Source organism: Elephas maximus, chromosome 11 (assembly GCF_024166365.1).
Source record: "Elephas maximus indicus isolate mEleMax1 chromosome 11, mEleMax1 primary haplotype, whole genome shotgun sequence".
NCBI classification, from domain to species: Eukaryota; Metazoa; Chordata; class Mammalia; order Proboscidea; family Elephantidae; genus Elephas; species Elephas maximus.
In genome coordinates, this window is record NC_064829.1 from 12,401,900 (window position 1) to 12,427,002 (window position 25,103).

Below are 25,103 nucleotides of genomic sequence, written 5' to 3' on the forward strand. Positions count from 1 at the left end.
TTGTTATAGCCAAATAGGCTACTAGAGTGAGCTAACTTGGTTATTGGAATCTTTGAAGCACTAATGTCCTGTTACCAGCTACAGCTGTTACCAGGTTTATGAGCCTAGGAGTCTATGTAGTATTCTTGTATAGATTCAGCTCAGGTGCCCTGATAGTCACCTAGTATGTGGTGTAGGCTCTCACCTACTATCTTAGAGGACCAGTGATGATGGGTGTATGCACTAGTTTCTGGTAGCAGCACGGGGTCACATTCTGAGTAAGGTGGGTGCTGGCAACCTTCCCCCAAGTGTCAGTGAGGAAGTAGTGTCTCTGTTCTTTAGAGTGTTCTGGTGGGTAGGCTGTGCAGCTGTACCTTAGGCGTGCAATGCTTATACCTATAAGGACTGGTAGGCACCACTCTCCTTTTGTGGGTGGCTAGGTGGTGTGGATGGAGCCTCCAGTCCTCAGGCCCCTGCTGTGAGTGGGTGAAGGCCCTATTTACTAGGCAGAGCCATACCAAACCTCCAAAACCTGCCTCTTCACCACACAGCTGAAACAGTTACAGTCAGATCTCTAACAGATTTGCCCTTGCAATATAATAGCCACCTGGATCCATGTAGGGGTAAGAGGCAAAGTCTGTGGATTGCTTATGCCTGGACTGGAGCCACTTCTGCTCTGAGCTTCCAGATTAGGGGAGTCTGCAGTGTAGTTTTCCCCCATTTGTTAACTTGTTCCTTCTCCCAGGCCAGGAGAATGGCTCAGGAAGTGCAGCAGGTTCTATCTCAGGCCCAGGGAAATCAACTGTGAATGAAGCCATCTGGGGCAGAGGGAGGAAGGATCAGATAGGAGAGAGTTCTTTCAAAAGAAGGAGGTATTAGATCTGTGTGCTGTAAATTAGACAAAATCACTTATCTTGTGTCAAGAGCGCTGTTTTATCTCAGACTTTAGAGGTGTGTGTAGCCTGTGTGCACTGGCTGGGTCCCCACCGAGATTGCCCCTGGGGGTTAGGGCTGCATCCCACGCATGTCTTCTTTCAGGGAAGCAGCTGTGTCCTAAATTCCGCTGCCAGTCCTGTGGCTGTCACATCAGGGCATCAGGGTGCCAGCAGTTTGGTTGCCTTCTTTCACTGAAGCAGCCACTTCCTAAATGCCACAGCCAGCCCCGTTGTAGATATGCCACAGGGTCGGGGTACACCACTCTGCTTGCCTTCTTTCACTGAAGCTGCCATGTCTCAGAGAACTACCATCAGCTCTGCTGTAGTCACAGCTGCAAAGAATTGGAGCTGAGGTGCTATGTGGGCTCAGCAACTCGTTGGTGCTTCTGCTCTGTCTCTCCCTCCCCTTTCACTCAGACCAATTCCTTAATTTTGCGATTGATGTTCAGGGTTTCCAGCTTGTCATATATATAATTGATTCACTTGTTTTTTCGGGTCTTTGATGTAAGAGGGATTGGCAGAAGCTACTGGCTAATTTGCCATCTTGGCCCCGCCTCTGGCTTGATTAATTTTTGATGAGAAGTTGGCTGTAATTCTTATCCCCATTCCTCTGTGTGTAGGTTTTCTTTGTTCTCTGGATGTCTTCAGTATTTTCTGTTTATCTTTGTTTTTCTGCAGTTTGACTATGATGTGCCTATTTTTTTTTCTTATCCTTTCTTCAGGTTCCCTGAGTTTCTTGGATTTGTGCTTTTCATTAATTACAAAAATATCAGCCATTATCTCTTCAAGTATGTATCTTCTCCATTCTCTCTCTCTCTTTTCTCCTTCTGGGACTCCAACTATACATATTTTATATTGTCCCACATCTCTTACATGTTTTTCTGTATTAGTTTTTTCTTCTTCTCTCTCTCTGTGTTTCACTCTATATTATTTCTATTTACCTATCTTTAGGTTCACTAATTTCTTACTCTTATGTGTTCACTTTGCTGCTGAGCTTATTGAAGAAGTTCATTATCTATGATCTAATATTTTTCACTAATAGCATTTTGATTTAACTCTTTTTATAGTTTATATCTCTCTGCTGAAACTCCCCATCTGTTCATACATGTTATCCACCTCCTCTATTAGGTTCTTTAACATATTGCTATTCTAATCTCTCTCTCTCTGGTGGTTTTGAAACCTGGGCCAGCTCTGAGTCAAGTTCTGTTGACCATTGATTATCATTGCTACAGCTTAATGTGGTAGTGTGCATTCTGGCCATTATCAAGAAAGAAAACAAAAACAAGTAAGTGCAAAGATTGAAAGAGAAGAGAGAAGCCTATTGTTATATTCAGACAATATGTTCATAGAAAGAAAGTTCAACAAAACCCAACAGAAACAAGAAGAGAGTTCAGCAAGGTCAACTTTCAAACTCAATAGCATTTTTCAAGCTGATCAACTAGAAAATATAAAGAAAAATTAAGATGTCATTCATAATTGCAGCCATATCTGTAAAGGCTCATGAATTAATAAATAATGAATAAAAGATATTTGGAAAAATGTTAAAATTTAATTAAACTTTATAAAACAGAATCTGAATGAATAGAGAGATAATCATGTTCTTGGATGACTTATTTTTTTCCAAGAGTGTTCCAAAATTTCAAAACAACCTCAATCAAATGCCATATATATGTTTTAGGTGCTTGTAAATGTATTATAAAATATATACAGTATAATATTTGAGTAATGGTCTATGAAGAGTTAAATCAACTTTGAGAAAGAGGAACACAGAGTAGGGTCTTGCTCTACAATCTATTAAGACATTTTCAAAAACACAGTAGTAAAAACAGTATGGGATGAGTCAAGAACAGACAAATCGACCAATAAAATGGAAATGCTATCCCCAGATCATCAAATTCTTTTTCACCCATTAGATGTTAGGACTAAAGTGAAGCTTTCAGTATTTGGTGATAGCAGTCACCACTATGTTATTGCACATGGCACTCCAAGTTTCTACAGACACCTCTCCCCCACTTAGACTTAAAAAAAAAAAAACCTAGACTTTAGAATCATCAATTTTTAAAGACCAGTTTTTGAATAGAGTATTACAGTGGGAGTCAAAAGACAGATAGCTCCATATCCACTGAATTGGTCATTAAACTGTTTTTCTAACTCTAAAACAAATGGAAAAAATAGCACCTACCTAAACATATCACAGAACTGTAATGCAGGGAGCTAGACGGCTGCTACCCCTGACAGATAGGGTGAAGGAGGTGAACGAGGTGATTGTGGGAAGAGATAAGAGGGAGGCAAGGATTAGGAGAAGTCATGAAGAAAGGAGAAGACAAGGCAGTTGGTAAATCTGAGCCTCAGTGTTTTTATGTCTGAAAGGGGACTGAACTTCGCCCCATAGAATGGTGGTGAGACAGTGTTTGTGATGTAGCAGGGTGCTTGACACATCTGTCAATACAGGTGTCAAAAAAATGATAGCTAAGTTTGATTTTGTGTATTCTGAAAAATTGAAATAAAAAGAAGAGAATAGACAATATGCATTTGACCTTGTACTGTAAGTGTTAGAGAAAGAAATGACCAGCAGAACCCATAGAAACTGGTCATCAGGATAAGATCAGAGACGTCTTCAGTAGATCTTACAGAGAGATTACCTGGGTGGCACTGTAATTATAAAGATGTTGGAAATTACTTGGGAGGAGGTTTACCCCATGACTCAGCTATTAGGGGTAAAAGAGTGTGTCTGAACCTGTGAGCTTTTATCAGTGGAGCAAATTATGATTTGTTTTGGAAGAGCTAGGTGGTAGAAACCTGCTTGCTGGAATTTCTAATCATGGTATGAAAAGGGACAAAATTTTGACCCTTGATGAATAACTCAGGAGTGAAACAGATGCCAGGGACAAGATGATTATAAAACTAGTTTCAGATTATTGTTCTTCAGACGACATAAAGTGCCGAGACACTAAAGAAGTCACATAACGAGGTTAATTACATAGATACTTAAAGGAAGTGGTGATATGGACTCCTAGCATGGCACAGGCCACAGAGGACCCCCTTTTGAGAAAAGAGAGGGAACAAATCTAAACAAATATGACTTTTGAAAGACTTCTAATAACATGGGGTGTGAGTCAGGGAAGGGAGGTCTGTTGTATGCTCTGTCTGTCTGTCTGCATGTGCAATGCAGACAGGTTGGTCCTGAAACCGCTAGCCAGCCATAGACTGCTAGGAATGAGGCACCTACACCCACTGACATCAGTAATTCCATGGGTGCTATGTTCATCTGTGATCAAGCCAAAGTGAGAGCCATTATAATTACTTGTAGAAAGCAAACAGTAAATAGTAACAACAGAATTTCAAGGGGGAAATGCTTAAAAAAAAAATTTTTTTTTTGAAATGCTTAACCTTCCCCAAATTGCCCGTGTCCATTGTTAGGTCACTGGGCTTACATGCTATGACTCAGGTCAGATGTTGTGTTCATGTCACCATTGCCTGGGGCCACCACCACGCTGCCAAGGCTTCTGCTCTGCTGCTGGGCCTCACTAGGCCTTGCCTCACAGGTGGAAAGACCCCTGACAGGATCTCCTGAGCTCTGCCACTGGGCTTTTCTAAACCCCTGCCACCTACTCCTGTCTTGCTACCCAGGCCCACCGTGCTGCCCAGGTCTACATTGCCTGAGGGCCCATGTGACTTCTACACACTGCCCAAGGGAAGGGGGACTGTTTAACCCCTATACGGGCACATTCAGGCCTCTACCCTGTGTGGGCAAGTTTACAACTCTTTTAGTTCTGGCAGCAAGCCTCCTGCCCGAGGGCTCGCACCAGCCTTGCTCTGTGAGCTGGCAATCCCACCATCATTGTCTCTCAGTCTTTCATCATCTTAAGTGTTACATCTCTTTCTTCTGGGTCAAGAAGGTTCTCAGTGCAGGGACACTAGGTCCAAAGGATGCACACTGCTACAGACGCTTCTTGATGGTAGTGATGTTCCTCCCTCAACCTCTAGGGGATTGGCCGTTATATAAGCAGAGCCCTTGTCAATTTCAAGACATGACATCACTCAATTTGCATAGTAAACTGACAAATCACTTGCAAGATTGTGGCCCAGGCGATCATTTTGAGAGAGTTAGAAGACCATGGCTAAAAAGGCCACATAAAAGCAATTCACTGCACTGAATCTGTGTATTTCAGTATCAACCTTATCTTCCAAAGGAAGTGGTTCTGGGAACAATGGTCAGAGTGGCTTCAGGTCCTCCGGCTTTCTGGCCAGTAGCTTTCCTATAACCCCGTCTTTATCTGGGATCACGCCCTCCTGTGTGTCTGGTTGCCTTCATGTCCTTTCCTCCTTTTTCTACTATTCTTCCAAGTCTCCCCCAGCCAACCCCACATGCACACTTTAAAAACTGTTCTGGGGACGAGGCCTGCCTCTTCGTAATGTGTGTTGATTTGAGTTGTCAAACTCAGAGTTTGGGGAAGCTTTTGAGACTCTCAGAGTTGGGGAAGCTTTTTAAAATAAAAGTATTATCTCTCCCATGTATTTTTGCTCTTTTGAGAGCAAAGGTGGTGGTGGTGGGGGTTCTGTTCTCAAATTGTGAGCAATTCCCACTTAGGGGATTTCAGGCATCTGAAAACACGAGTGGAATACAGACCCTCTGTGACATAGTGAGTACCTGAAAGGCCAAAGTGTTTTACTCTGTTTGTCACTTAGGACCCCACAGAGTGCCTGGACACAGTGGTGGAGACACTGCTCTGTAAAGAAGGCATATGTTGCAATATTTCGTGTCCTGAAGACAAATAGGGGATGCGCTAATATGGGGAAAGGCATTTATGTGAAATTGATTTCTGGTAGTCTGAATAGAGAAAAAACCTCCAAAAAGACAAGGAAGCTATATTTTAAGAACTTGGTTTACTGTCCAAGTTTAGAGGAATATGAAAGAATTCCTATGGTTTTGGGGACCTTCTAAGGGAAAAAAATACAAAATCATAAATGCCAAGTTGCCAGGCCTGTTCCTGAGGCCTTGGAAGGGGCTCCTGGAAGTGAGAAGGTGTGAAACTTAAGCTCTGTCAGCTTCCCAGAAAAGCCGCCACTGGTCCTATGCTCATTTGAATGAAGAGTTCCTGGTCTGTTTCCTTAGAAAGGGAAGAAACGGTGTCACCTTGTATAAGTTACAAACTACTCTAATATTCAGTTTCCTCATATACAATTTGGGGCTAATAATATGACCTGCTCATAGGTCTTCAGGAAGACCAAATGAGAGAATGTGTGCAAAGCACTTGTGCAGTAGCTGGAAGACAGTAAGTACCTAATACATGTGAGCTGGTATGTTCTTGGTCACCACTGTCCGTTTTCAGGTCACCCTGAAGTGGTCTTATTCGGTTCTCCTGAATGCCCCAAATTAGGGAATTATAATTTTCATTTTACACGTGAAAAAAGCCCAAGTCTCAGGGAACATAAGAAGCCCGCTCAGTGTCAGGGGTGGGGCAGCGACAGGCTGCAGTTTGCTTTCTGTTCACCGCAGTCTTGGGGGTTGCTCTCAGGCAGGCTGCACCCAGAATCTATGGATTCATGCAGCTCCCTAGGTGTGGGCAGGGGCGGTATACGGTCTCATATAACAGGTGAGGATACAGAGCCTCTGAGAAGTTAAGTGATGGGATGAGGTTCCCCACATCTAATAAATTGTTGTTAACTGCCTTCAAGTCAGCTCTGACTCTTGGTGACCTCAAGTACAATAGAACAAAATGCTGCTGGTCCTGCACTGTCATGGATTGAATTGTGTTCCCCAAAAAATATGTGTCAACTTGGTCAGGCCATGATTCCCAGTATCGTGTGGTTGTCCTCCATTTTGTGATTGTTATTTTATGTTAAAGAGGATTAGGGTGGGATTGTAACACCACCCTTACTGAGGTCACCTCCCTGATCCAGTGTAAAAGGAGTTTCCCTGGGGTGTGGCGCACACCACCTTTTATCTCTCAAGAGAGAAAAGGAAAGGGAAGCAAGCAGAGGGTTGGGGACCTCATACCACCAAGAAAGCAGTACCAGGAGCAGAGCACGTCCTTTGGGCCTGGGGTCCCTGTGCCTAAGAAGCTCCTTGACCATGGGAAGATTGAGGACAAGGACCTTCCTCCAGAGCCAACAGAGAGAGAAAGCCTTCCCCAGGAGATGACGCCCTAAATTTGGACTTTTAGCCTACTTTATGGTGAGAAAATAAACCTCTCTTTGTTAAAGCCATCCGCTTGTGGTATTTCTGTTACAGCAGCACTAGATGACTAAGACATGCACTGTCTTCATGGTTGTTGGCATGTTTGAGTCCATTGTTGTGTGCCTTCCAGCCTAGGCACCCATCTTCCTGTACTGTATTAGACAATGTTCTGTTGTGATCCACAGTGTTCCCATTGGCTAATTTTGGAAGTAGACTACCAGGCCTTTCTTCCTAGTTTATATTAGTGTAGTAGCTACACCGAAAGCTGTTCATCATGAGTGACTCTGCTGATATTTGAAATACTGGTGGTATAGCTTCCAGCATCATAGCAACACAAAAGCCGCCACAGTACCACACGTTGACAGATGAGTGATGGTGGTCCTAGTAAATTAGGGAACCTGAAACTTGAACCCACATCCTCTGTCTTCTAGTCAAGGGTTCTGTCATAGATTGAATTGTGTTCCCCAAAAATATGGTTCAACTTGGTTAGACCATGAGTCCCAGTATTGTGTGGTTGTCCTCCATTTCGTGATGGTAATTTTCCTGTGTGTTGTAAATCCTAATCTCTGCCTGTGGTTAATGAGGCAAGATTAGATTATGTTAAAGAGGATTAGGGCGGATTTGTAACACCCTAACTAAGGTCACATCCCTGATCCAATGTAAAGGGAGTTTCCCTGGGGTGTGGCCTGCACCACTTTTTATCTCACAAGAGATAAAAGGAAAGGGAAGCAAGCAGAGAGTTGGGGACCTCATACCACCAAGAAAGCAGCACTGGAAGCAGACTGCATCTTTTGGACCCAGGGTTCCTGAGTGGAGAAGCTCCTAGTCTAGGGGAAGATTGATGACAAGGACCTTCCTCCAGAGTCGAAAGAGAGAGAAAACCTTCTGCCAGGGCTGGTGCCCTGAATTTGGACTTCTAGCCTACTAGGCTGTGAGAAAATAAATTTCTTTGTTAAAGCCATCAGTTTGTGGTATTTCTGTTATAGCAGCAGTAGATAACTAAGACAGGTTCTTTCTAAACTAATGTACACAGTCTCTCACACCAAGACAATAAACAAGGTTAATTTCTGGGTGGGAAATCATAATCTTCAGCCTTTACTTATTACCTTAAACATAACCTTTGAAACATCATGCAATGGTAGAAGATGCATGAAAATATTATATACTAGGAAATTGTTGTGATGAATAGAGAAGGTTTGCAATATCACTTATCACAGGGATCCATTGTAAAATATTTGTGGAAAATGATTGAACTTTTTAGAAAAGATCCACCAGTGTCATCTGCTTGCTTTTGTTACAACTTCTCCTTTCAAATTTGTATTTTTCTGTACTTATCTGGAGTCTTTCCAGCTCAGTAGGAAATGATCTTAGTTCCATGACATGCATGAAATTCTAACCACATGAAGTAGTCTCTGATGGAGTCATTCTGATCTGTTATGCTGTACCTAGCTGTCTCTGTTCCTGTAGTTGGATGAAAATTGTAAAATAGTGCTCATTTTTAAATCATTGTAGGATGATCCTTGTGTGTGGGTTTCTGGTGTTCAGACTACTGGATAATGGTCTACTCTATTTTCTTCGTAAACTGGGTTATCATTTTGTAAGATGACCGTTACAGCCACCCTTGGCTCCCCTGGTGAGTGGTAGCCTATCAGATTAACAGTGGCCTAGCCCTTGAGCATCTGGTGCTTCTTGAAGGGACGTATGGAATGCCTTCCATGTTTGTGTTGCTTGGAAGTGTGCACGTGGAGTTTCCATTAAAAGCTGATCTGCTCACTGTTTACAATAGCAAAAAGATGGAAGCAACCAAGGTGCCCATCAATGGATGAATGGATAAATAAATTATGGTATATTCACACAGTGGAATACTACGCATCAATAAAGAACAGTGAGGAATCGGTGAAACGTTTCATAACATGGAGGAACCTGGAAGGCATTGTGCTGAGTGAAATTAGTCAGTTGCAAAAGGACAAATATTGTTTAAGACCACTATTATAAGAACTTGAGAAATAGTTGAAACTGAGAAGAAAACATTCTTTTGTGGTTACGAGATGGGGGAGGGAGGGAGGGAGGGTGAGAGAGGAGCACTCACTAATTAGATAGTAGATAAGAACTACTTTAGGTGAAGGGAAAGACAACACACAATACAGGGGAGGTCAGCACAATTGGACTAAACCAAAAGCAAAGAAGTTTCCTGAATAAACTGAATGCTTCGAAGGTCAGTGTAGCAGGGGCAGGGGTCTGGGGACCATGGTTTCAGGGAATATCTAAGTCAATTGGCATAATAAAATCTATTAGGAAAACATTCTGCATCCCACTTCGAAGAATGGCGTCTGGGGTCTTAAACGCTAGGAAGCAGCCATCTAAGGTGCATCAATTCGTCTCAACCCACCTGGATCAAAGGAGAATGAAGAACACCAAGGTCACAAGGTGATTACGAGCCCAAGACACAGAAAGGGCCACATGAACCAGAGACTACTTCATCCTGAGACCAGAGGAACTAGATGGTGCCCGGCTACAACCGATGACTGCTCTGACAGGGAACACAACAGAGAACCCCTGAGGGAGCAGGAGAGCAGTGGGATGCAGACCCCAAATTCTCGTAAGACCAGACTTAATGGTTTGACTGAGACTGGAAGGACCCTGGTGGTCATGACCCCCAGACCTTGTGTTGGCCCAGGACAGGAACCATTCCCGAAGCCAAGTCTTCAGACATAGATTGGACTGGATGATGGGTTAGAGAGGGATGCTGGTGAGGAGTCAGCTTCTTGGATCAGGTGGACACTCGAGACTATGTTGGCGTCTCCTGCCTGGAGGGGAGATGAGAGAGTGGAGGGGGTTAGAAGCTGACAAAATGGACACGAAAAGAGAGAGTGGAGGGAGAGAACGGGCTGTCTCATTAGGGAGAGAGTAATTGGGAGTGTGTAGCAAGGTGTATATGGGTTTTTGTGTGAGAGACTGACTTGATTTGTAAACTTTCACTTAAAAAATATATATATATTTTTTTCACTTAAAGCACAATAAAAATTATTTAAACAAACAAAAAAAAAGCTGGGCTGCATTGGTACTGATTTCTCGCAAGATACTGTTGTGTTTCTGACTACATCTACCTCCTGGCTTACCTGGAACGTGCTATGGTTTTGCATTTGTTATCAGTATTTTCTGTAGTTAAGAATTAAGACAAATGTCGACTCTGATTTTTTTTAAATTGGTTAATGTTTCAGAACAACAACTGGACTTAGATATTTGGGTTGAAGAAAGGTTTGTTTTGTTAGTGCTGGGGGCTAGTGGTGCATTCGTTAGTTAATGCTTATTTATATTAGTTTCAGTAAAAACACATTTGTTTGTACAAATACGGAGCAGAGCAGGAAAATGTTTACAGCATCCCCACTCGCCAGCTCAGAGAGAGCGGATCCTGCAGACTTGACCACCTCTTCTTTCCTCCCACAGTGCCTCAGCATGGAAAGTAGCCACCCTTCTTCATGGCTCACTTTTAATGTTTGAATTCAACACTTAGAGGAACATTGGAGGCCATCTAGTCCACCTGACCAAAAATCAGAAATACCCCCTCATGCCCCTGGCAGGTGCTTGCCTGCTCTTTGTGAACATGTGAAAGGACAGGGTCCGTCACTCCTGAGAGAGTGCCCTTGTGTTTCTGAAAACTCTGCTAGAATGGTCTCCATACTGGTGCAAAGCCTGGGTCCTTATAAGCTGTTTGTTCTAACTGTATCCTCCACAGCAGGACAAAACAAAGTGTTTCCCTCTTCTGTGCAACAGTGCTTCAAACATTCGAAAGTAGCACCGTCATCTGCTTTGTGTTTTGTTGCCTCCAGTAAACACCTAGTTCATTAAGAATTCCTTTGAAGACATGGTTTCTAGTTCTTTTACCATCCTGGCTGCCCTTCCCTGCTCTTGGATGTGGCCAGGTACTAAGGGAAGGACATCCCCCCATTACTCTCATCCTTTATTTTTGGGTTACATGTGATAAACTGGAAGTACCTAGCTACCAATTAAAGTCGGAAAGTAATTGTTTTGAAAACAATATTACTATATGTTATAGATTGAACCGTGTCCCCCAAAATATGTATTGTAAATCCTAACCTCTATGCCTGTAGTTATAATCCCATTTGGGAATGAGTTGCCTTTGTTATGTTAGTAAGACAGGATTAGTGTAGGGTATATCTTGAGTCAATCTCTTTTGAGATATAAAACCCAAAAAAACCCACTGCTGTCGACTTGATTCCAACTTATAGTGACCCTATAGGACAAAGTAGAACTGACCCATAGGATTTCCAAGGTGTGCCTGGTGGATTTGAACAGCCAACCTTTTGGTTAGTAGCCATAACTTTTAACTACTATGCCACCAGGGTTTGAGATGAAATGCAAGCTAGCAAGCTGAGATGGGCATAGAGAAACGCCAAGCTGCATGAAGATCACGCAGGAGCAGAAGCTCAGAAAAAACAAGGACATTCTCCCAGAGCCGACAGAGAGAGAGAATCTTCCTCTAGGGCTGGTGCCCTGAATTTGGACTTCTAGCCTCCTAAACTGTGAGAAAATAAATTTCTGTTCTTTAAAGCCATCCGCTTGTGGTATTTCTGTCACAGCAGCTAGATAACTAAGACACTACAGAGTGTTCTAAAAATATATTTGATCTTCTGGTTATAATCAGTCAGTATGTTGGGGCAGAGATGTTTTATATGTTCTAAAACCTGCAAGGGTTGTGCCAGTCGCAGGCCCCAGCTTGCATCTCCCTAAGGTTCTTAACAAGGGAGGGAGCTGGCAGAGAAAGCCTCCCCTCTCAGGCTGGAGGCAGGAGGAGTTTGTACAAGGTTTCCCTCTATCCAGGACTGAGACTCGCTGCAGGGATCACTCTCCTCTTTGGGGAAAGACCCTGGGTTTGTCCCTGGTGTCAGTTCCACAGGGGAATTTCTGTCCACAACCCCAGATAAATCCTCTATATCCAATGCTTTACTTTTTCAGAAGTTTCAGGAAAAATTAAAAGTTGCCTATGGGTGTTTGCAGCTGATCTGGACTCTGGTGTCCACACACAAGCTATTTGTTAGGAATGTTGGGTCCGCAGGGACTGGGGCCTTGCTGTTTATATTCCCACGCGGCGCGGCTGCTAGGCTCCCTCCGGGGCCCTGCCCATCTCTGCCTTAATGCCTCCGGGAGCCTAATGATGTCCAGACCCCTGAACACATGGGATTACGGTCCGAGAGCATTTTGAAGTTTAATGTCTTGGAACATTTTTATTTCAAATTTGTTATTTTAAGCACACATTGTGATTTAATGACTTTTTGGGATTTCAGTTTGTGGTTGAAGTCCGGGATCTGAGGAACGCAGGCTTAATTTTTTTCATCCTATAACCAGTATGTCATCTTAGACTAAATAGATGCACGTTTTATAAATCCCACAGAATCACTGAGTCACTGATGTTTATATAAGTGCTTGCATGTTTGAATGAACTTAACTGAGGGAAACAATCGTATTTGGATCTGAAGGCTTGGTGGAACTCTGCTAAGCCCTTACTTTGCATCAGCGTGAGTCTCTTCCTCATCAGTGTTTCTACAGAACTTTGTTCATACACACAGCCTTGCAGTGTATTATGGACACTGAGGTCCCCTGTTGATTCTGAACTTTGTGTCTTGGGCCTCGGTGAGCCCAGCCCCCAGCACAGCAAGTGTTGCCCAAGCTAAATTGAGGCTGAAATCTGATGAGTGAGCTGAATTTTCATCTCTCTGAAGAAGCAGTGAAGGGAGCTAGCTGAAGGTAGAGAGTAAGAGGAGAGAAAGCGTTATGGTGGGAGCTCTGATGACTGAAAGCCTCCCTCTTCCCCGTGAAGCGAGCAGAGGGGATTGATCACCTATTGAGTGTCCATAAAGTCTCTGCCAAGGCCAAGCTGTGGCTTCCCTTGTGGGCGTCTCCACATGCCAGAAAGGGGAGAACTGCTGGCACATAGGAAGAAAGGGTCTCATACCTGCCTTCGGGTTGTCCGTGCTGGTGAGCGTCTGATCCTAGCAGTGCTGAGCATGCCGGCCATGGGGGGCACAGTAACTGTGCACCGAATTTTGGTGAATAAAAAAGCGAGTGGCTGAGTGCTCAAGATGGGTTTGGAAACACCCAAGGTTAGTTATGGGGCCTCTCAGCTGCAACAGTCAAGAATAATTGAATTATGTATACATGATTTCCTGGTCATATGCACAGGATTCCTAGAACCAGTTTTTTTTTTTTTTTCTAGTCCCACCACAGCATATGAATATGCAAAAAGTGGCAGTATTACCCAAAAATATGTAGAATGTATACAGACAATGAGACTACAAATAAATAAATTTTCACTTGAACGTAGGTTCCCAGAGCACAACACAGCCACACAAAGAGATAGTTTTTAAAACTCTGTCTGGAGTTTAAAGTTCAGTGAATTCTATGGCAATTGGAGAACAAATGTATTTTTTGACAAAATCCTAATGCAGGACAAGGTAGGGAAGGAAGGTTGCCCCAGGCCCACCAGCTGGTGTGGAAGCCCAGCCATTGGCTGGGACCTGAGGAGAGAGCTGTCAGGGCTTCTAAGGGATTTTAATAGTCATGTGATCTGAGTTCCCGAAGCAAATGGCTTCCATTTCCATTCCTGCTGCCAGCTGTCCAAGTTGGGACCACCTAGGCTGTGTGCCTCCAAAGTAATGGGAAGGCAGATTCTCTGCTCCCACAGGTCTCTCCCAACTCCTGCCTCTCTGTCGCCTATAACCCTACCATTGATTGTTGTTGGTGTTGTTAGGTGCCGTCAACTTGGTTCTGACTCATAGCAACAGAACAAAATGCTGCCTGGTCCTGTGCTGTCCTCATAATCGTTGTTATGTTTGAGCCCATTGTTGCAGCCACTGTGTCAATCCATCTCGTTGAGGGCCTTCCTCTTTTTTGCTGACCCTCTATTTTGCAGAGCATAATGTCCGTCTCCAGGGACTGGTCCCTCCTGATAACATGTCCAAAGTATAACCATCTTCACTTCTAATGAGCATGCTGGTTGTACTTCTTCCAAAACAGATTTGTTTGTTCTACTGGCAGTCCATGGTATATTTAATATTCTTCACCAGCACCATAATTCAAAGGCATCAATTCTTCTTTGGTCTTCCTTATTCATTGTCGAGATTTCACATGCATATGAGGCGATTGAAAACACCATAGCCTGGGTCAGGTATACTGTCTTAGTCATCTAGTGCTACTATAACAGAAATACCACAAGTGGATGGCTTTAACAAAGAAAAATTTATTTCTTCACAGTAAAGTAGGCTAAAAGTCCAAATCCAAGGTGTCAGCTCCAGGGGAAGGCTTTCTCTCTCTGTTGGCCTTCTCATCAGTCTTCCTCCGGATCAGGAGCTTCTCCAAGCAGGGAACCCAGGTCCAAAGGACGTGCTGTGCTCCTGGTACTGCTTTCTTGGTGGCATGAGGTCCCCCACTCTCTGCTCACTTCCCTTTCCTTTTTATCTCTTAAGAGATAAAAAGTGGTGCAGACTATACCCTAGGAAAATGCCCTTCACATTGGATTAGGGATGTGACCTGATAAGGGTGTTACAACCACACCCTAATCCTCTTTAACATAAAATTACAATCACAAAATGGAGGACAACCACAGAATTCTGGGAGTCATGGCCCAGCCAAATTGATACACGCATTTTTGGGGGGACATAATTCAACCTATGACACGTGCCTTAGCCCTCAAAGTGACATACTAGCTTTTCAACATTTCAAAGAGGTCTTTTGCGGTAGATTTGCCCAATGCAATATGTCATTTGCTTTCTTGACTGCTGCTTCCATAAGTGTTGATTGTGGATTCAAGTAAAATGAAATCCTCGACAACTTCAATATTTTCTCCACTTACCATGATGTTGCTTATTGGTCCAAAATAAATTGGTCCAGTTTATTTTCTTTATGTTTGGGTGTAATCCATACTGCAGGCTGTATGTAGCCTCCCACCTTCATCAGTAAATGCTTCAAGTCCTCTTCACTTTCAGCAAGCACCGTTAAAGTGGCACGCATTTATCCAAAATTTCCTCCAAGCTAGAATTTAAATACTCCTAACAGGCATAGTACAGGCATAGTATTTTAAAATTGTATTACTCCTTTCCAGCCTATTCCTGCTTATGAATGGGTTTTAGAACCTGTTTTGAAAACAGATGTTGATGGAAGGAGCCACTCCTGAGCTGGGAGATAATGGTGGGTGGATTGCATTAAAGCCCAGTCCTTCACCCCTTGCTCTCTCTGTACCCTTTCCTGTGCAACTGTGCAGCTTCTCCTTCAAGAGGCAGCATGCACCTCCAGTCCCATATTCTGAGCTGAACCGTGACTTGCTGGGCCAGTGGTGCAGGAGAAATGTAGGCAGAACTTGGGAGGCATTTGCGTCATTAGGTTTGACTGCTCTTGGGCCCTTGCTGGTGTCATGAGAACATACCACACTTGCCTGCTAGAAGCTCTGAAGGGCATGTGGGTCAAAGTGGCACCGGTCATCCTAGCTGAGGCCATTTTGGGGCAGCCCCAACGTAAGGGAGCCCACCCAGGCCAGTAGAATCCCTCAGGCTTATGAAAGAAATAAGTGCATGTTGTTGGGCGCCACTGAGATTGTGAGGCTGTTTGTGGTGCAGCGTTATTGTGGCAATAAGATAGCTGATCCGCCACCCAAGTGCCAGTTTGTTACACTGTGTTGGTGTGCATGTTGTTGTGATGCTGGAAGTTATGCCACTGACATTTCAAATATCAGCAGGGTCACCTATGGTGGACAGGTTTCAGCAGAGTTTCCAGGCTAAGACAGACTAGGAAGAAAGGCCTGATGATTTACTTCTAGACCCTGTGGGTCACAACAGAACATTGTTCAATTCTCTTGCCTTGGATACATTGTCAGGCAGGACCAATCACTGAAGGAGGACACCATGTTTGGTGAAGTAGAGGGTCAGCGAGGTGAGGAAGTTCCTTGGAGAGGTAGTCTGGCACGATAGCTGCAATGATGGACAAGCTAGTGATTGTGACGATGACCCAGGACCAGGCAATGTTTTGTTCTGTTGCCATGGGTCAGAGTCAACTCAACAGCATCTGACCATATCTATCTAGATAGCTGGTACATTGGAGAAAAAAGGGTCCAGGATGGGAAAGTCTGAGATTTATCAAGTCAAATGTGCTTTCTTCACCATTGTGAATAAATGACCCTGTCTCCACATTTGGGCTGCAGAGAAATGGCAGAACTTGCAAACATGACTGTAATATCACAGCCAGCCTCTTCTTCCCAGTTGGGTGGATGGCATGTCCTTCTGCAAATACAGATATGTGACGTCTGTGTCTTTGCATCTATGTGTTTGTTGGAGGGGACAGGAGAGAGCAAGGAAGGAGGGACCAAGATTCATTCCATGGCTTTTATGCACCAGAGACTATGTTAGACAGTTACATTTATTGTCTCATCCAGCCCTCACTATCTTCCCGTGAGTCAGCGTCTTAGTTATCTACTGCTTCTGTAAGAGAAATACCCCAAGTGGATAGCTCTAACAAACAGAAGTTTATTCTCTCATAGGCTAGGAGGCTAGAAGTCTGAATTAAGAGCACCAGCTCCAGGGGAAGGCTTTCTCTCTCTGTCAGCTCTGGAGGAAGGTCCTTGTCATCAATCTTTTCCTGGTCTAGGAGCTCTTCCATGCAGGAACCTCAGGTCCAAAGGAAACGTTTTGGTCCCAGTGCTGCTTTCTGGGGATGTGATGTCCCCTACTCTCTGCTCGCTTCCCTTTCCTTTTATCTCTTGAAATGTAAAAGGTAGTGCAGGCCACACTCCAGGGAAACTCCCTTTAAATTGCATCAGGGATGTGACCTAAACAAGGGTGTTACATTCCACCCTAATCCTCTTTAGCATAATCTAATCTTGCCTCATTAAGCACAGGCAGAAATCAGGATTTACAAACCCACTGCCGTTGAGTCGATTCAGGATTTACAGCACACAGGAAATTACAGTCACAAAATGGAGGACAACCACATGATACTGGGAATCATGGCCTAACCAAGTTGACACATATTTTAGGGGGACACAATTCAATGCATGACAGTCAGCAATCATTTTCTCCATTCTGTAGATGAGAAAACTGAGACCTAAGTAACTTAGCCATGTAAACCGGGGGTTGGCACACCTTTTCTGTTAAGTGTCAGATAGTAAATGTTTTTGGCTTTGTGGGCGATGCTGTCTCTGTCACGAGTACTCAACTCTGCCTTTATAGCATGACAGTAACTACTGTGTAAAGAATGAATGTGTGATAACAATAAACCCTTATTTATGGATATGAAAATTGAATTTCATGTGATTTTCACGTCACAAAATAATATCCTTTCGATTTTTACAACTGACAGGGAAGCCAAAAATTCTCTGTAGACTGTAAATATTTCTTAGGTCCTGTTACCTACATTGCTGCCTCTTAATACTCCCCTATATAAAAAAAAAAAAAAAAAAATTTTTTTTTTTTTTTAATATAGAAACAGAAATGTCAAGAAAATGTCCAACCCACTTTTGGAATTGTGTTAGACACAGCATACTAACCTATTGACAGTTAATTTGTAGTTCTCTTGGAATCAACTGGATTGCTCAGTGTGGTGTGTGTGTGTGTGTGTGTGTGTGCATGCATGTGTGTTTCAGTATGTGTATGTGTGAGTGTGCATGACTGGTGAGTGTGTATGTGTGAGTGTGTGTGAATGGTGTGTATGTGTGAGTGAACTGGTGAGTGTATATGTGTGGATGGTTAATGTGTAAGTGTGAGCGTGTGTGACTGGTGAGTGTGTATGTGTGACTGTATGAATGGCATGTATGTGTGAGTGTGTGACTGGTGAGTGTGAGCATGTGTGAGTGAGTGTGTGAGTATGTGTATGTGTGAATGGTGAGTGTGTGTGTGTGACTGGTGAGTGTGGTATGTGTGCATGGTCAATGTGTGAGTGTGTGAGCATGTGTGACTGGTGAGTGTGTATGTGTATATGTGAATGGTGTGTATGTGTGTGTGTGAACTAGTGAGCATATGTGTGTGGATGGTTAATGTGTAAGTGTGAGCGTGTGTGACTGATAAGTGTGTATGTGTGTGTGTGACTGGTGAGTGTGTGAGTATGTGTGAGTGTGTGTAACTGGTGAGTGTGTGAGTGTGTGTGACTGGTGAGTGTGTGAGTATGTGTGATGGTGTGTGTGAGTGTGTGTGAGTAGGAATACTTGCTGAAGGTACACCCCACTGAGGCACCAGCATACCATAAAAGATAATACACGAGACAGGCACACAGGTGCTACCATTGCCTCCACGTTGCAGATGAGGAAACCAAGGCTCAGAGGGAGGGGTTAAGCAGCTTGTTGGCACTTACTTACTCAGGAAGAGGAGCCAAAAACAAACTCTGGTCTGCCCTGCTCTAGAACCAGCACCTTAACCACCGGGTGTGCTCTATGATCCTGGGAGAGACCACTCCCCTTGCCCTCAGCTGTCCAGTGAGGCCTGGCCTGCCAGCAGCTCATGTGAATCACCCTGTGCCTTAGGCTTGCCCACCAGAACAAACCAAGACAGGATACACAGTCACGACAGGTGACAAGGCCAGCAGGACCATTTAGGCATGCATGGGAAGCACATAGTAGGAAGCAGCTCTCCTCGAGGGCCTCTGTGCGTGGGCATGGAGTTCTGTGGAAGTCATTGTACGATCGCTTGATCACTGCAGGGAAGCTGATCGGAGGCGCTCCTCGCGCGGCACCATAGAAGAAAGGCCTGGTGATCTGCTTCCATTAAGGTGACTGCTAAGAAAGCCCTCTGGAGAAGTTCTACTCTGTAACGCACGGGTTGGCGTGAGTTCAATATTACTGAGAGCTCATTTCTTTTCTGTTTTTTGCCAAATGGAGGGGTTGTTAGCATAGGTGTGACACATGTTAAATCAGTGTCAATCATGTCTAGGAACTAGGCTGTTCTCTATAGACTGTTAATGTTTGCTGAAGTCTTAATGTTAGTCCTGACATTTTGTTCAGAGAAGCTGCAAGGAACTTGATTTGTGCTTTCACTGTGTGGCCCACTGACAGCCCCTCAAGCAATCCAGCAGTTTCCCCACTGCTGAGTGAAGTGGCCCAATGCCTGTCACGTCCTGGTGTTGGGGGGAGGGACGGGAAATAGTAAGCAGTGACTTCATTCGTTTCTGCAGGCCACCAGGAAATGAGCTTGGTCCCCCCTCAGGGTCTTGTGTCAAGATGCTGGGCCCAGCTGCGTCTTCTGTGGAGCCCTAGTTCAACATTGTAAGACACTGTTGTAGTATGTGGACTGACTGAAATCCCTCAACATTTACACACCATGCTGAGAGTCTTAAATGTAAAAAGTCAAAACCTGTATCCTTCCCCTCTTTAAAGTACAGCTCAAAATGGCCTGTGAAGAAGTGGGAACTAGCCAAAATGTTGAACTACACGCACATCCAGCAGATAAAGGACAATTAACACTTCAAGCACCATGAAGAGTTGAGTTTCATGAACTTTATGATCTTTCTACTGCAAATTCTTCAATGTGGCGATTAGAATGTTTACTGCAACTTAAATTATTTCTCAAACTAACTTCAGCTTACTGTTCCAAAAAGAAAGAAAAAGGTATCTATTCAAATACGGTTTAACGTGTATTTATTTCTCTCTGGCATGACCTTGGGGGCTGTAACTGTATTTTTGTCTCGCATGCATCCAGGAGCACACTCACGCAAGCTTCAATTATTTTCAACTCATGAATGGGTTCATAAGCTGGAAAGGTTTGAGGACAAAATTTGTAACAACAATTAAAATTTCACAGTTTTCCTTAAAACTATTTTGGTAATCTCTGGCAAAGTTGGTTTCAAAATCAGTTGTATAACTTTTTCTCTTAGAATTGGAGAACCCAGAACTGAGAAAAAGTTGTTGGGGACTCAGTTCCCAGGGGCCCAGAGCACCTGAGAACTTCTGCCCAGGAGGAGCACAGCCCCTAGCCTCCCCCGAACCACGCCCCCACAGCCTGACCGGGCCCATTCTGGAGCTTAACTGAGAAGCTGCCTTGTGTTGTCCATAGTCTATTATTTGTTAGGAGAGGAGAAATTTTGTTTTATCTCAGTTTTTTCCTGACTAATTCAGTCAAATCAGCCTCAGATATGCAACCTGAGTAGCACAGGCTTATAGATCTAGCTTTCTAATTTCTAAGGAAATGTCTTTCTGTTAAAGCTTGCGTTTTGACTTCATAATAATTTAGAGACATAGTTGAACATTATAAATAGTAATTACATAAAACGAAAACCCATTGCTGTCGAGTCGATTCTGACTAACGACCCTATAGGACAGAGTAGAACTGCCTCCTAGGGTTTCCAAGGAGTGGCTAGTGGATTCCAACGGCAGCCAAGCTTTTAGACACTGCGCCACCAGGGCTCCGATTGCATAAAGTACCATAAAACCCATTAAAAAGAGAAAATCTTTGGTATAAATGATTTGACATAGCTTAAAAAAAGTCAGACCAACCTTCAGGGTTTTAAATGTAGAAAACAAAAAAACAGGAAAAGGGTATTATTTTCTGCCTCCATGCAGCCAGACGTTTCTCTTAGCTTGTTACGTATTTAAAACTAAAGTCCTAGAGATTTTGAGGGCCTCTGGGCAGGGTGTGATGTGGCTCTTGAAGTGTCTGAGGGCTGCTGGGGGCAGTGAGTCAGCCCGGCCTCCATCCCACACTGACAGCCGTCCCTCCCAACTGGCAAGGTTGCTGAGATCCCAGACATGGCGAACGTTGGGATCATGCGTGCTTCTCCAGGGGCACTGTAGGCTGGGTGCTCCCAGAACGCTATAGGTTAGGAGCAGAGGCTTGCAGAATGGAAAAGCTTCATCCCTGTGTTCACCCAGACATAAAGTGCAGCAGACGGGAGCTCAGCTTGAGTCAAGCATTTGTTTTTGAGGCCTGGCAGGAGCTAACTGAAGCCATGGGCCTGCAAGAATGGCTTTGGTCCAAAAGCTATATGGAGCCGGCCCAGGAAACATAGAGGAGTTCACTGGGCTGGGGGACATTGGCTGGGATGTGCCAGTCGGAGGTGACAGAAAAAAAAAAAGAAAAAAAATCCATGAGCAGAGTGGGGTCTGACAGCACAAAGGACTTTGTGAGGTTTCTGGAATAGCTCTGCCTCACATCCCATCGAACTGGACTAGCCATGGCGAAGGAGGAAAGAGAACAAATAAAGGAAATCCAGATAATCCCTAAAGTTCCATTTGGGCTAGCGGTTTAAATTCCTTCTGGGCCAAGCCAATGGCGTCACTAGGGTTGGTGTCACCCCCCATTCCAATTACCACAGTATTGTAGCTAAAACACCAGAAAATTTGACCAAATCAGTGACTACAGAAACACCAGCAGCGAGGAAAACAACAGCCTGTGCTTGTAGCAGGTACAGATGAAACCACGTGATTGGAAGGTTACTGTCATTGTAATAATGGCAGCTCTGACTGGAGCACTTTAGAAGGTTCAAAATGTAAATGAGCATAGAGTTTTAGCCTTGTTGGCATATTGAGACATGTATGCTGGGCTTATGAAGATTTTTTGTTGTTGTTATTACTTAGTGATATTTTTACAATAAATATAAAATTTCTGCTGAAACACTGCACAAAAACTTTATAGACAGTCATTTTGGTGTCACTCCCTCTGACAGTGTCACCCGGTGCAGTCCAACCCCCCCGCACCCCCCTAGTGACACCACTGGGCCAAGCCAAACCTTTATACCAGTGCTGACATGAGGGACAAAATAAACCAAGTTGACTTTAGCTTCCTCCCTGTACGGACCCCTTCCTCAGCATGCAGATGGAATAAAGCGGAATGAGTGATGAGTGCTAATCATGATTTCCTTAGCCTGCCCCATGTTGGAGTGGGGTCAGGGTGCAGACAGGAGCAGGGGTGAACACAGGAGGGAGGAATAGCCACTGGAAGCCCCCATGTGAAACAGGCCCCGGGGGAGCCCAGGGGAGTGAGGGGCAAGGTAGAGGAAGATTATCTGTGCCACAGCCCTGGGTTAAGCGTGGGGTGGAAACTGGGCCATCTGGTGAGATCGGCTACGCACAGCCGTGGGTGCGAGGTAAAGAGCCAGAGAATGGATAAGAAAGGGGCGACTGGGGGATATATGGTGTTGTGGCAGGGACCTCCCTTTCTCCCTCCCTAACTCTTTCTCCCCTGTTCCCAAGAACCCACTAGGTGGCAACCACAGGATTGGGGCTGACAAAACTAGCCCCTGTGTCAAAGTTGGAAACCCTGGTGGCGCAGTGGTTAATTTCAGTGCTGCTAACCAAAAGGTCGGCAGTTGGTATCCACCAGGCACTCCTTGGAAACTATGGGGCAGTTCTACCCTGTCCTACAGGGTCGCTGTAAGTTGAACTCGACTCAAAGACAATGGGTTTGGTTTGGGTTTTAAGTCAAAGTTGACTACACATGTCAGGGCCATTTGCACTAATCTGAATCATTATACACGTGCAAAAGGCAGGTGCAGCAGTTAACAACACTGTGTTTCCAGATATGACATTTGAAGGCCCTTGATCTCAGGGACTATCTCTGAGACTCTCTTTTCCTTCTTTCTTTTTTTATTGTGCTTTAGGTGAAAGTTTACAGAATAAATAAGTTTCTCATTAAACCATTAATACACATATTGTTTTCTGACGTTGGTCACCAGCATGTCAACACTCTCCCCTCCTCGACCTTGGGTTCACCATTTCCCTTCTTCCATCTCTTCTGTACCCTCCTGCCTTCTTGTCCTTGCCCCTGGGCCGGTGTGCCCATTTAGTCTCATGTACATGGCTGAGCTATGTGTATTTTTGTTTGCTTTACGGGCCTGTCTAATCTGTGACTGAAGGGTGAACCTCAGGAGTGACTACAGTACTGAGTTAAAAGGGTACTTGGGGACCATACTTTCAGGGTTTATCCAGTCTCTGTAAGAGCAAGTGTGATCTTTTTTTTTTTGTATTTGAATTTTGTTCTACATTTTTATCCCACTCTGTCTGGGACACTCTAGTGTGATCCCTGCAGAGAAGTCAGTGGTGGTAACTAGGCACCATTGACTTGTTCTGGACTGTGTGGTGGACGTTGTTCTAGTTGTGGTTCTTTAGTCCTTTGGATTAATCTTTTCCTTGTGTCTTTGGTTTTCTTCATTCTCCTTTGCTCCAGTTGGGGTGGGATCAGTAGATATATCTTAGATGGCTGCTCCCAGGTTTTTAAGACGCCAGTTGCTACTCACCACAGTCTGATGTAGAACATTTTCTTTATGTTATGTCAGTTGACCTAGATGTCCCCTGAGACCACGGTCCCCAGCCCTCAGCCCAGTAGCTCAGTCTCTCAGGGTATCTGGATGTGTCTGTGGAGCTTCCGTGACTTTGCTCTGATGAGGTTGTGCTGACTTCTGCAGTATTGTGCACTGTCTTACCCTTTACCCAAATTATCACTTATCTATTGTGTAGTGTGGAAACCCTGGTGGCGTAGTGGTTAAGTGCTACGGCTGCTAACCAAAAGGTCGACAGTTCGAATCCTCCAAGCACTGCTTGGAAACTCTATGGGGCAGTTCTACTCTGTCCCGTAGGGTTGCTATGAGTTGGAATCGACTCGATGGCAATGGATTTGGTTTTTTATTGTGTAGTGTTTTTCTCTCCCCACCCCTCCCTTTTCTTGTAACCATAAAAGATTGTTTCTTTCTGTGTGGAAATATTTTCATGTGTTTTTACAATAGTGGTCTCATACAGTGTTTGTCCTTTTGTGATTGACTTATTTCACTCGGTATAATGCCCTCCAGATTCATCCATGTTGTGAGATGTTTTGCAGATTCATCATTATTCTTTATTGTTGCGTAGTATTCCATTGTGTGTATGTGTCATAGTTTATCTATTCATCTGTTGATGGGCATTTAGGTTGTTTCCATCTTCACTATTGTGAATAATGCTGCAATGAACATGGGTGTGCTTATGTCTATTCATGTGACGGCTTTTTATTTCTCTAGGATATATTCCTAGGAATGGGATTATCGGATATATGGTGTTTCTCTTTCTAGCTTTTTAAGGAAGTGCCGTATTGTTTTCCAAAATGGTTGTACCATTTTGAATTTCCACCGGCAGTGCGTAAGAGTTCTAATCTCCCCGCAACCTCTCCAACATTTGTTATTTTCCGTTTTTTTTTTTTGATCCATGCCAGTAATGTCAAGGTGAGATTTTATCTCATGGTAGTTTTGGTTTGCATTCCTCTAATGGCTAGTGATTGCGAACAGTTCCTCGTGTGTCTGTTAGCCACTTGAATATCTTCTTTGGTGAAGTCTCTTCATGTCCTTTGTTCATTTTTTAATTGGATTATTTATCTTTTTATTGCAGAGGTGTTGGATTTTCCTATAGATTTTAGAGATTTAGACCTTTGTGGGATATGTCACAGCCAAAATTTTTTTCCCAGTCTGTAGGTTCTTTTTTTACTCTTTGGTAAAGTCTTTCGATGAGCGTTTTAAATGTTTAATTTTTAGAAGATCCCAGTTATCTAGCTTCTCTTCTGGTGTTTGTATGTTGTAACTTATGGTTTGTGTCCTATTTATGCTGTATATTAGGGTCCCTAGCATCAACCGTGGTGGTGTAGTGGTTAAGTGCTATGGCTGCTAACCAAAAGGCCGGCAGTTTGAATCTGCCAAGTACTCCTTGGAAACCCTATGGGGCAGTTCTACTCTGTCCTATAGGGCCACTATGAGTCAGAATTGACTCCATGGCAATGGGTTTTTTTTTTTTTTTTTTGCATTGACCCTATTTTTTCTTCCATGATCTTTGTAGTTTTGGCTTTTATATTTAGGTCTTTGATCCATTTTGAATTAGTTTTTGTGTATGGTGTGAGGTATGGGTCCTGTTTCATTTTTTTACAGATGGACATCCAATTTTGTCAGCACCGTTTGTTAAAAAGACTATCTTTTCCTCATTTAGTGGACTTAAAGATCAGGTGGATGGATTTCTGTCTGAGTTCTCAATTCTGTTCCATTGGTCAGTGTGTCTGTTGTACCAG

General features: G+C 43.8%; 1 protein-coding gene across 1 annotated transcript in view; it reads left to right on the forward strand.

Annotated features, from left to right (window-relative positions):
* LOC126085668 (transcription factor ATOH8-like) overlaps positions 1 to 20,312 on the forward strand; it is a 139,466-nt gene extending 119,154 nt beyond the window's left edge. Inside the window, exons 2-3 of the mRNA XM_049901268.1 lie at positions 18,793 to 18,861; positions 19,471 to 20,312. Of these exons, the coding sequence (XP_049757225.1) occupies positions 18,793 to 18,861; positions 19,471 to 19,549 (148 nt within the window). The 3' untranslated portion in view covers positions 19,550 to 20,312. The remainder of the gene's footprint in view (positions 1 to 18,792; positions 18,862 to 19,470) is intronic.
* The last annotated feature ends 4,791 nt before the right edge of the window (positions 20,313 to 25,103 follow it).